Genomic DNA, 12,664 nt, shown 5'->3' with positions numbered 1-12,664 from the left:
GGAATTCTTAAGAGTTTGCATGACATTTTCATGTTAGTATGTTGCACAAACCAAACATTGATTAGTCAAGGCAAACTCATAAAACTGGTTTGTGTAAACCATTGTTAACAATGAATAAGCATGTCTTGTAAACACAATTTTCATCAGATGATATGGTTAAAAGTTAGAAAAATGGAGATAATAAAGAGCTAAACAAGGAGTTGCCAAAAGAATGGATGGAATAAAAAATAAAGGGCTGAATTATCTGGGATAATCTAACAGGAAGAAATGAAAGAGTATTTTAGAAATCCACTGGTAAGTTTTTTGATTCATGGGCAAATATCAGTACTTCAGATCAGTTGATTATTTCTGGCACTGCAGGAATACCATTGGTTATTTAAATCTGCTTAATGGCAATTGTGGAAGGGGGAGAAAATATGCAAATGCATACGAGTTCATCAAACTTAATGCTGTCAGTCTAAATAGCAGAAAACTGCACAGCTCAAGAAACTCAAGCTGAGTGACCAATCTAAAACAGGAAGGATTCCTTCAGGTGAACTTGAAAAAGAAGGCAGAAAAATCTTCCCTTTTCTACCTCCCTTATAATATCTTTCATTCCCCCAAATTAGAATATCTGTTCAGTCTGTTTCCTACTTCCAGTCCCAATTGTGGTAGTAAGTCAAGGACTACCTATATACTCTTAAATAAATAATATGCTTGGAATTGCTTTTATAGACTGTCATCTTTTGTAGTTTGTCAATATTTTCTATAGAAGACATTACATGAGTCATTAGACTTTTTAAAAAAAAATGAAGGGAAGCTAATTTGGGCTCTTCTATGGAAAATTGGAAAAAGGCAAAAGTTTATTCTGAACATCTATTTCCCCTTGTGAACAAAAAAAGAAACAGTTTAGTGTCATGTTTTTTGTTTCTGCTTTTTTTTTGCAAACTAGCGAGCATAGTATATATGTATGTGTGCATACATACACATACACACACACTTATGGGGGTAAGTTGATTCATACAATAACAAATACATAGGTCAAACTAGCAATGGGGAATAAATAAAACACAGATCTAAAGCACCCCATTTTTCAATGACCAGAAAATAAAAGGATATCTATCTGATGCCATATGAAAAGTCTTTTTGACTAGCTATTCAAAAGGTATATGCCATTTTTGTTTCCTTATCTGATTGCAAACCCTAGAGCAGGGCTTCCCAAACTTTTGGACCTCAGGGACCACCAAATTCATAATTTTAAATCCCGCGGACCAGAGATCCTGGAAAAATTCAAAAAAAAAGTATGCAGGAAAATTCCCTACCCTGTTTTTCTACCGATCGACCATTGTTTATTTGGGATCACAGGATACCATCTCCGGCTCTGTTCTCAGGGGGAGAGAGGGACAGAGACTTTTGGCTTCATGCAAGGAAAGTAGCAGAAGCAGCAGAAGTCTTTCTCTCCCCCAAACTTTGCCAGAAATGAGTATTTGTGAGACTTGTCACACCGGCACAGCCTCTTAGAACAGGATGCCTTGCAGAGTCCCAAAGACTCATTTCTGGCAGAGTTTGGGGGAGATAAAGTCTTTTGCTGCTTTCCTTGCATGCAGCCAAAAGCAGAAGAAGAAAGAAGTGAAAAGAAGCAGGCCGGTGGTCAGGCCAGGCACATGGAGTAAATGGGGAAAGTTCTCCCCCTCCACTCTTTCCCCCCTACCTCGACTACCTCATATTGTTCGCAATACAAGCCTTGTCTTCCTGCACAGCCAGGATTAATTGCTTTGGGGGTGACATTTCTCTGCGGACCAACAAAATTTTCTCGTGCACCACCAATGGTCCCCGGCCCACTGGTTGGCAACTACTGCCCTAGAGGACAGCTTCAGAAGTACTGTACTTTGGATTCAAATCCGTGAATACGGCTAGTGATAGACCACAGGTATCCTGGCCTTAGGCAAATGCATTTTTTACAAATCCTTTTTAAAAGCCTCCTTAAATTTGATTGGGAAACCGACCAGTTCTCTATGCAATGCCCTGACAATTAATTAATTAATTACTCTTATCTCAAATTCAATATCTTCTAGATTAACTGGTCTATAAGTTTGCCATCCTCAGCTGATTGGGGATGGTACCCAGAGTCCTTCAGCAAATTTGCAAACAGATAAAAAGTATTTTATTATAGTTGTATAGTTACCCTCGATTAGAGGTCTAGGCATTTCATAATTGATTCAAGGCTGAAATAAATGATAAATATAAATAATAGAAAAAACAACTGAGGGGTGTCATCCAAGAACTTTTTCTCATATTTCAAATGGGAAATATTTAATTGCTTAAATAATTGCCGGAAGATTACTTTTGTCTCAACAAAATTGTGGTTGGTATATCATCTTAACTTATAACAGGAACTTTGGGCTAGATCTAGGAATATCCCCTCCCCCCAAAGTATGAGTTTTACCTTTCAAGGGAAGTTCCACTATCTCAAAAATAGGATGAATGTTGCTTAGCTGGCAAGTGAAAGTCATCTGCAATCATTCACATCTGAGTTTTCAGTTCCTTGACCCCCAATCAAGCCATTACACCACAAACATTGGTGCAGAGACATCTTCCTTGCCTTTAATGAAAAAAAAAAAAACAGCTCTTCCATGCAGATCTCTCAATCTTGAAGGTCTCAAGGAAATACAATACATCCAAGACGTAGAGACTATGTAACCTATACTGACACAGCAAGAATTTCCATGCTTACCTTCTGGAATCAATTATCCAAGGAATGAAGTAGCATAAAATATCTCTCTGTGAAACCACTTAGTTAAAAAAAATTGATGGTATTGAAAGACCATCATGCATAGATACTTTCTGCATTCAGAAAAATACTGAAATTAATCAAAGATTTCATTGACTCATAATTCATGACTACTTCCACTCCCAAAGCACTTTTGCCTTCTTATCACTTAGTATAATTCTGTAGTTAATGTGTCAAGTATATTCAGGTTTCCACACCCAGAGGAAACCTTGACATAACCTGCCCACGATTTTATAACATTTCATAATGGTGACGGGGATATCTATCAAATTCTTGGCCAACTGTTGACTTACGTGAAATAGTTCATAGTACAATCTACACATTTATTTCCCGCCTACATGGGTTAGATTTGACAGAATGCCTGAAGAAATATGAACTGAAATTTGTGACATTAAATAAAAACAAATAGAACTATCCCCAAATGCAGAAAACAAAAGGAGAACCAGCTGACTGTTAAAACGTTGGAAGTAATGGAAGAAAGTTGGAAAGCTAAAGGCAACAGACACAAAGCCTTTTCTGTGATGAATGGTTAGTTGGAAACTGTTCATTTTTCTCCTTTTCACCTTGTTATTTTGTATTGTTTTAAATGGGTTTAATGTTGTACACCACCCAGAAAATCATGATGGTGTCAGGCAGCCTTATAAATGTAATAAATAAATAAAGTCATGGGTATATCAGGCATCTGATCTTCATACTGAAGAATAAACGTCCAGGAAGCAACAGTTAGAATGGAATATGAAGCAAACAAATGAGTCTACTGCTGTCCACTATTCCCTTATTTATTTAATTTATATGCTTAATACATTATGAGCAATGCTGGACTTGAAGAAACAGACACTGGGAATGAGAGTCCTTGGTGCTCTCTGAGCTGGCTTGTTTTCTTTCAAACTTTACCAAACTAGGTAACTTCATCAGTATTCATTTAGTTTGGGTAATGAAATGTCTGCAGGAAAACAATTAAGCTCAGAGAGCACCAAGGACTCCTCATTTCAATTCTGAGCTACAAATATTCTGCTTTAATGGAGACACTAGGAAATTTCCTTCGAGAAATTTAAGCAATCTTAACATTGTTGATGTGCCAGTGAGAAAAAATTTAAGAAATACCATGTTGAAGGTAAAAGAAAAGCGAACAAAAGCTGGGCTGCTGTGCAACATTACATAAAACAAAAAACAAAAAAGAAATGTCAAAGATAAAGCCAACTCAATAGAAATAGGAAGCAAAGTTAAAGTAAGTTTATCTGCTAGAGTAGGGGTTGCCAACCTTTTGGACCTCAGGGACCACCAAACTCATAATTTTAAATCCTGCGGACCAGAGACCCTGGGAAAATCTGCAAAAAAGTCTTCCCCACCACATTTTTATTTGGGATCACAGGATATCGTCTCCAGCTCTGTTCTCAGGGGGAGAGAGGGACAGAGACTTTTGGCTTTATGCAAGGAAAGCAGCAGAAGCAGCAGAAGTCTTTCTTTCCCCCAAACTTCCCCAGAAATGAGTCTTTGTGAGACTTGTCATACTGGCACAGCCTCTTGGAGCAGGAAGACTTGCAGGATCCCAAAGACTCATTTCTGGCGGAGTTTGGTAGAGAGAAAGACTTTTGCTGCTTTCCTTGTGTGTAGCCAAAGGCAGAAGAAGAAAAGCGGAAAGAAGCAGCCTGGTGGCCAGGCCAGGTGCATAGTGTGAGTGGGGCAAGTGACAGTTTCAGTCGTTGTTGAACTCATGATGCTGACCTCCAACCAGTTTGGGTAGGCATCGACGATGATTAAAAATGTATATCCCTTTGTGGGTCCGGCGAAATCTATGTGGATCCTTGACCAGGGGCCTCTGGGTGTCTCCCAGTCAAGGACCAGTGCTAAAGGGGGGATAGGTCTGGATGTCTGGCATTTATGACATGTTTTTACCCATGTTTCAATGTCTTTGTCTATTCCTGGCCACCAGACGTAGCTTCTGGCCAGGGACTTCATTTTTACCATGCCTGGGTGTCCCTCATGTAACATGTTCAATACGTCTTCCTGTAATTTCCTTGGAACCACAACCCTATCCCCCCACAATACACATCCTTTTTCAATTGACAGCTCAGTTTGCCGGGTTCTGAACGGTTTAAACATCTTGTTTTTGTCGTTTTCTGGCCAGCCCCTCCCCACCCAGTTCAGGAGTCGGGCCATTAGTGCGTCTTTTGTGGTTTCCCTTGCGATGTCCGATGCGGTGGTGGGCAGGTTCAATATTGTTTCAATTTGCAGGTTGCGTGTGGTGGGAGCTGGGTCGTGGTCTAGTAGAGGTGAGCGGCTCAGTGCATCGGCGTGGGGTATGGCTTTGCCTGGTCGATAGATGAGCTTGTAGTTGTAGGCTGTCAGAAATTCCGACCATCTTGTCATCCTTGGAGACAGGATGTTTGGGGTGGCTCTGTCTCCCGCCAGGATTCCTAACAGTGCTCCTCCAATGTACCTTAGTGCTGCTACCAAATCCCCAATACTCTCGCCTTCTCGTTGATACCGTTTATAAAATTCATGTCTTCGAATGAGGTTGGACACAACAGGTGCGTAATGGGCTCTCAGCATCCGGTTCAGGTCTGGCCATGCCATCTGTCTGACATCGTGCGGTCTCGCCAATGCTTTCGCCTTTTTAAAAATGGCCGGTCCGCAATGTGTCAGGAATACGGCTCTCTTCCTCTGGTCAGTGATTCCTTATAGTTCGTTGCTTTCCAGGAACATCAGGAACCTGTCAATATATGATTCCCAGTCTTCTTCAGCTGGGTTGAACAGTGCAGGTGGCGAGTTGTTGCCGGCCATCTCGTTGATTTCTCGGCCTTCGTTGCCACGTGCTTACGGTCTTTGTCCCCTCAATCCCACCTTCGTCGCCAGTGTTCTATCGCCAGAACAAAGTAGACTCGAGACCAGAGTTGAGTTCAGCTCTTTATTCAACTGTAACTTCAACTAAACTCGAGCCGCGGCAGCCTCTTCTATAGCGGCTGTTTGCGGCTCGTAAACAATGGCATTATTTTAAACCTCCCGCCGTTTAGGCAGCCAATCATAATCTGTTAACCACCAATCACTAGGCAGTAGTGATTGTCCAATCGGAACATAGTATTACGAGTATGCAAATGTCTATATACAACAGGAAGGATAAGGATAAAAAATATGTGGAGAAAAGGAGGAAGTGCCACAGATCTCATCTTAACAAGTGATTTAAACTAGTGTTTGATCAAGGAGAGATTCGACCTAGAAATAAGGAGGAATTTTCTGACAGTGAGAACAATCCACCAGCTTGCCTCAGAAGTTGTAGGTGCTTCATCACCGGAAGCTTTAAAAGAAGAGACTGGACTGCTATCTGTCAGAAACGGGTCCCCTGCTTGGGCAGGGAGTTGGACTAGATGACCTACAAGGTTTCTACAACTGTAAAAAAAAACAAAAAACCTCAGTCACTTTAAGCTGTGTGGACTTCCCTGAAATCCACACAGCTTAATGTTTCTGAATGGGAGAAACCCTGATTTGAACCACAGTATGATCAAGCTACTTACTTTCGTTTTTTTCTGGGTCTGGAATTTGGTCTTTTTCCTTTCAAGGAAAGCCCTCCCCCACCCCCACCTGGCTCGAAGTTTTCAGCTTCTTCGAATCTAAACGCTGGAGGGGGACGCGCTCTCTTTATTAGAGTGTAAATGAGATTTTAAAATATCTATATAAGACGCCATCATGGTTTGTTAGCTGGCCATCATTACCCTCAGAATGTGCCAAAGGTGCTTTTTCAGGAGGCAACTGGACTTTCTTGGTTCCTCCCCCTCCTTTTTTTTTCTTTAAAGACCTTTTGCTTCTCATCCAATCGTGACCTGGATGATTGAGAATCTGTGCAAGCCTCATAGTCCCCCTCAGAAGCAACCCGGGCTTGAGACTGTCTAAAAAAAAGAAATCACTTGTCTTCAACTTCCTTTTTTGCGAAAACTCCCCCACCTCCCTTTGCTTAAAAACTGGGGACGGGCTGACTTCCCCGGCTTCGCTCGCTGCTCTATCAGTCGCCGAGCGCGCACGTGGTCAATGCTCCAAATGCGGCGGAACGAGTTCCTCAAATCTCAGGACCGGCGCTCCCCCGTCGGTGGGGAGGGGTTTGTTGAACTCCTCCCGCTGGGCGCCTAAGGTTTTAAGCGCGCTTGTTTACCAGCAGTCTTCGGATGAACTCCTCCAGGGCAGTCCCCGCCTCGGTCGTCGAAGCTGGCAGAGCGGATCATGTTAGCAGCCTGTTACTTGAACTTCCTCGTCTTGGGACTCAGCGCCGTGGGAAAACCAGTCGTAGCCCTGGGCAAGTAATGGTCTTGGTTGGCTTTCGGGCGGCTTTTAAAAGAAAAGAGCAGCGGAGAGTGGTAGCTTAACAAAAAAAAAAAAAACCCAAAACGTTCAAGCCCGAGTTCTTGGGAAATGATCTGGAGGTTCCTTATATGGAAGGAAATGCTGTCAGTGGGTCCGCTTCCCAGCAAAGGCGTTTTCGGAGAAAGTTGACTGGCAGTTAACATTGTTTGCTCAAGGGCAGCTGTGAAACACACCAGTTCTCGTTTGTCGATGATCTTTCAGAATCGACCGGCTATATAGACCTCCGTGGAGGGAAAAGGTTTACTAAGGGGTTAAGGGAGAGAGAGCACTCTTCCTCTTTAAAATGTCCATTGCTGTCCTGGGTTAATGATGCTGAGCATGACAGAAAAAGTTGAGCCCTGGTGCCCCTGTGAAAGGCTATTTATCGGTGTACTCGTTTGGAGAGAGGGAGGGAGGGAGAGAGAGATTTAATTACACACTGGATTATTCATTTGTTCACTTTAAGCCCATTTTTTCCTTCTCAAGTTGTCTGCAACTCTTAGCTATCCAAGAAACTGTCCGTGGTTTTGCTGAATTGGTTTCTTTGAACTTTTCATGCTTATGCACAAAGTATAGAGGTGAAATAAATTGAAGTGTAGAAGATGGAGCTGACCTTTTAGGCCCAGATCTAGAAGCTTCTGCTGTCCAGGCAAGAATTGTCTCCCCATACTGCAAAGAAATCATAGATATTTCTGGGGTTTTCAGTCCTACATCAGTTTAGCCACTTTCCACATCTGATATGCTTTTTAATAAAATTTGTTGGTCTGAGAAGGTGTCACTACCTTGTTTCTGATTTGGGATTCTCTTATTATAAATATGTTGCTGTAGTTGCTGTAAAGTAAAATTCTGCATTCTTTATAATTGTATTTAATAAAACTAAGAAGTTATTGGAAAATCTATACTAATTTAATTATTTGTAGGTGGACATACTCAACAGATCTCTAGGCATTCCACATATGAGATTATAATTCCTAGAAGATTAACAGACAGGGAGAAGCGCTGGACATATTTTAATGAGGTTTGTTTCTATTTAAGTTATTTTCATTCCTGTGATGCTCCTCAGATAATATGCTACAGTATTTAACAATGTATATAAGTAGACAAGACAAGTAATGTTGGTCAATCTATGTCCTAATTAAACAGAATCAGGGGGAATAATAGCACTATATTGATTTAGTTGCTATTGCAAGACAATTTTGGGTACTATGGAGCCATAGTATTAATAAAAAAATGTTTTATCACATATTTTATCATTTTTCTATCAACATGGTTGGTAGCCAGACACAGCAATCCTATCATTCAGTTAAGAGGACTCCAGTGCTGGATATTCCAACATATAGAAAGGTTGGACACTGCCATTAGAAGAAGAAAAAACCCTCCCTCCCTTCCTTCCATCCTACCATCCATCCATCCATCCATCCAACCACCTTTTTGGAACAAATGTCTTCATGGCAGGTCTAGAATGCATATAAATTAATCTCCTTGAGATTAGGAGTTGGAAAACATTGGATTCAGCAGATCCTTTGGACCTGTCAGATGTCAAAGAAAACTAGCCTTATACCCAGGAGGAAATGGAAGGATTCTGAACAAGCCAAGAGTCGATGGAGCATGTCAACTGCACAATAACATCATTGTTGCAATTGAATCAAGAACCGTGGTGGCACAGTGGTTAGAATGCAATATTGCAGGCTAACTCTACATTCAACTGTCAGGAGTTCAGTCCTGACCCGCTCAAGGTTGACTCAGTCTTCCATTTTCCGAGGTCAATGGAAGGAAGTCCCAGATTGTTGGGGACAATATGCTGACTCTGTAAATTGCTTAGAGAGGGCTGTAAAGCACTATTGCAATTGCAAAACATGCTGGGAAAAGGTAGCAGCATATTCTATTCACCATGTTAGTCCATCAAGAAATCCAGTGAATTTAGCTACATTGTCAGAATATAATTTATAGGTAGATCTGCAACCTTGGAGTAATACGTTTGTATGTGCATTGCAGATTTATATTGGGGCTTTCTAACTCTATATATACATATATGTAACCAGAATAGGATTTGCACCTCACCTGGCATCTTCAGGGATTCACTGTATAAATGGGGCATAGCATCCTCCCTTCAGTGTGACTGTGGGGTCTCACATCAAACTGTAGATCACATCGTGATCGGCTGTAAGCAGAGGGCATATTTCGGTCCAGTATCTTTTTTTTTCAGATAAATGATGCTGTGCTTCAATAGTTAGATGGCCTAGACATTGGTACCTGAATACAGTTCTTTTTAAACTTCATATTTTACTGTGTTTTTAATCTAGGTGAAATGTTAATACATGTTGTAAGTCTGTGCCATACCTAAATAGCAATAGCAATAAGACTTATATACCACTTTACAGTGCTTTACAGTCTCTCTAAGCTGTTTGCAATCTGGGTCCTTTTTTACTGACCCCAGAAGGATGGAAGGCTGAGTCAACCTTGAGCTGGTGAGAATTGAACTGCCGGCAGCCGACAGCCAGTAGAAGTAGCCTGCAGTGATGCATTCTGATTGCACCACCACGGCTCTTTTCAATACCCAAATACCTAAATAAATAAATTATGTGTGTATATGAATATGTATGTGTATGCATGTGTACTACATACACACACACACATTTTGTTTTTAGATGCATCTAAGTTGCAGAAGATGTGGTAAAACATACAGTATGTTACATGTCAAGCTGGAGTGAGCTGTTTGATTTGTTTTTTGGTTAAAAAGTAAGCATAACTGTACCAGCGTACTTTTTTTTGTAAGCAACAGCACCATTTCAAAGAATTGGTGAAGTACATGTCAAATGTTCTTTGTGTGTGTGTGTGTGTGTGTGTGTGTGTGTGTGTTTTCTGAGGTTCTCACGGGTATTTGTATGTGGATCTTTGGTTATTCGGGTTTTCTCCCGCGTAAGATTGGCAGTATCTAGGCAACGTTTCGATGAAGTCTCATTCATCATCTTCAGGCTTTTCAATACCCAAATACCTAAATAAATAAATTATGTGTGTATATGAATATGTATGTGTATGCATGTGTACTACATGCCTGAAGATGATGAATGAGACTTCATCGAAACGTTGCCTAGATACTGCCAATCTTACGTGGGAGAAAATCCGAATAACCAAAGATCCATATATATATAAATAAATGATTGATTATATTTCAGGAACATGTAGATGATCAGCTATCTTACTTGATCCAAACTGGAAATGGAACACACATTCTGAAATTAAAGAAAAATAGGTATGTTGGATGCAGTTCTGAATCTTTTTTCTATTTTATTTTAACTTTTTTTTTGAGGGATATGAGAATTTCACTAAAATAAGCAGTTTGAAAAGTAAAACACAATAGAAGGAATCCTTTAAAGAATGGCATTTGCTAGCATAGAGATCAGATAAAACATTCTATTGGGCATGAGACATTGAAATAAAAAAACCAGAATATTCTTTATCTCACAAGAACTGAGAAGTTATGCTAGATTGTGGGCTGAAATAACTTTACTGTAGATGCCTGAGGAAAGAAAATATTTTGGGTGTGGATCCTATGTTTTATGAGCGTATGTTATCAGAATGAAAAGTTTTGCAAAACGCAGATGGCTTTTGCAGATGAGAAACAGATGAGATTTCTGGAATCCACACTCTAGCTAAACTGGATTTAGTTAAGTGGAGCATTAGGTCATACAGTAAAAATGATACAAGTCTTCCTTGTCATTTGAGAACATTTAAGGGCAAAGCATAACGAACAAAAAATAGGAGGGACAAGTTAAAGCATTACTTGCTAATAGTATCTTGATAAATACAGTATATTGTCAGTTAGGATCTGGTAACGGCAATACAACTAGCATTCCCCCATAAGTAATATGTGTGAAAAGCAAAAGACAAAGAAATCTATATTTAAATCATAAAATCTTACCTTGAATCATAGATATCTATTGGAAGGTCTCCATCACCCTATTTACATGAGATGCATAACTGGATCAATGAGATGATTAAATGTGACTTAGAAACAGCAAAATGGGTTAATTGAATTGGGTTAGTTTCCTTTCAATAAGGAAATCTTACATAATTAGTGACTGGCTTGAATAAGCATGCTATAGGAATAGCTTGTGAGAGTAACTCAGTATATATAATATCTTGGCAATACCTACTGGAATTCTGCTTGCTCAAAATACGTGGCATTTTAAGATTATTACACAATAACTATTGTAGAATTAATTTTGGCACAAAGATATTGCAAGTCTAATCTAACACTAAGCTCCAAGGCAGTGCATAGTTATTTCTTCTTCTGTTTCTCTTGAAACATAAATTATGAAAATAGTCATAGAAAAATATCAAAATATTATAAATGCAGGATAATATTTGGCAGGCTTTTAAATGTTGAATAAAGCAGGGTAATTGCACAATAAAAGTGAGAACTCCTGGTGTCTGTGATTTAGGTAATGAAGGTGTTGCTTATCACTCCTATTGACTAGGGAAAGACTTTAGATGATGGAAGGATATCCCAGTATAGAATTACATTCAGACCCGGAACTCTCAGATTGGGGTTTTCCCCAGATGTGCCAATATGACATTTCTAATAAAATGGATCTTTGGAAAGATGATATTCTCTGAGTCTTTTTCTTTGGAGGTTGTTAGTTGGAATGATGACAACTGAGATCTTTGCTAAACTACATGGGATGCTTCTATTTCTTGTGTTAATAGAAAAAAATAACTATTAATAATTAACTATTAATGATTTATTAATAATTACAGTATTATTACGGTATTATTAAATCATTGCTTAATATTACACTTTAACATTACACTACATAGTAGATTAAAAGGATATGGCACTAGCATTGCTTAAAATGATTAGATTTCTGTATTTAAAATTGCTTGAATGTTTACTTAATAATTTTTTTAAAAAAATCAAACTCAGCTTATATTTCATTAAAATATTGGTATGTGGATAAATTTTATTATGAACTTTAACCAGTATATTGAAGTGCTGTAGTGTTATCATTCATTGATGAATAGCCTGCATCTTAAAATACTATTAATTTTAAATTTGTTGTAGAAACCTTCTTGGGGAAAAGTTTACAATATATATTTATAACCAAGAGGGCAAGCTGGAGAGTACTCCTGTGGAAACTCAGGTATGTTGTATCTGTGAAGAAGCCAACTTTCTATTCCAGTTTTTATTATTAAAGGTAAAGGTGAAGGTTTCCCCTGTCCAGATGTGTCCAACTCTAGGGGGGCAGTGCTTATCTCCATTTCTTAACAGAGGGAGATAGCATTGTGCAAAGACACTTCTGTGATCATGTGATCAGAATGAATATACTGTACGTCAAAGCACACAGAACGCTGTTACCTTCCCACTGAAGTTTTACCTATTTATCTACTCGCATTTACATCAGTGGTGGGATTCAAATTTCTTAACTACAGCTTCTGTGGGTGTGGCTTGGTGGGCATGGCAGGGGAAGAATACTGTAAAATCTCCAGTCAGAGGTGGGATTTGCTGGTTCTCTGAACTACTCAAAATTTCCGCTATTGGTTCTCCACAACTGGTCAGAA

At 39.4% G+C, this 12,664-nt stretch overlaps 1 protein-coding gene across 4 annotated transcripts in view; it reads left to right on the top strand.

Annotated features, from left to right (window-relative positions):
• Positions 1-6,877: 6,877 nt before the first annotated feature.
• The window catches only part of LOC113439166 (disintegrin and metalloproteinase domain-containing protein 9-like), a 37,928-nt gene continuing 32,141 nt past the window's right edge, over positions 6,878-12,664 (top strand). Inside the window, exons 1-4 of one of the 4 annotated variants that reach the window (XM_026704921.2) lie at positions 6,878-7,055; positions 8,023-8,120; positions 10,279-10,355; positions 12,168-12,246. In XM_026704921.2, the coding sequence (XP_026560706.1) occupies positions 6,983-7,055; positions 8,023-8,120; positions 10,279-10,355; positions 12,168-12,246 (327 nt within the window). In that variant the 5' untranslated portion in view covers positions 6,878-6,982. The remainder of the gene's footprint in view (positions 7,056-8,022; positions 8,121-10,278; positions 10,356-12,167; positions 12,247-12,664) is intronic. The other 3 variants (XM_087932570.1, XM_087932571.1, XM_087932572.1) reach the window with 3 other exon arrangements.

Source organism: Pseudonaja textilis, chromosome 4 (assembly GCF_049901715.1).
Source record: "Pseudonaja textilis isolate UNSWEBS1 chromosome 4, rPseTex1.2, whole genome shotgun sequence".
Classification (NCBI taxonomy): Eukaryota; Metazoa; Chordata; class Lepidosauria; order Squamata; family Elapidae; genus Pseudonaja; species Pseudonaja textilis.
The sequence above is the reverse complement of the archived record's forward strand: the minus strand, read 5'-3'. Positions and strand labels throughout refer to the sequence as shown.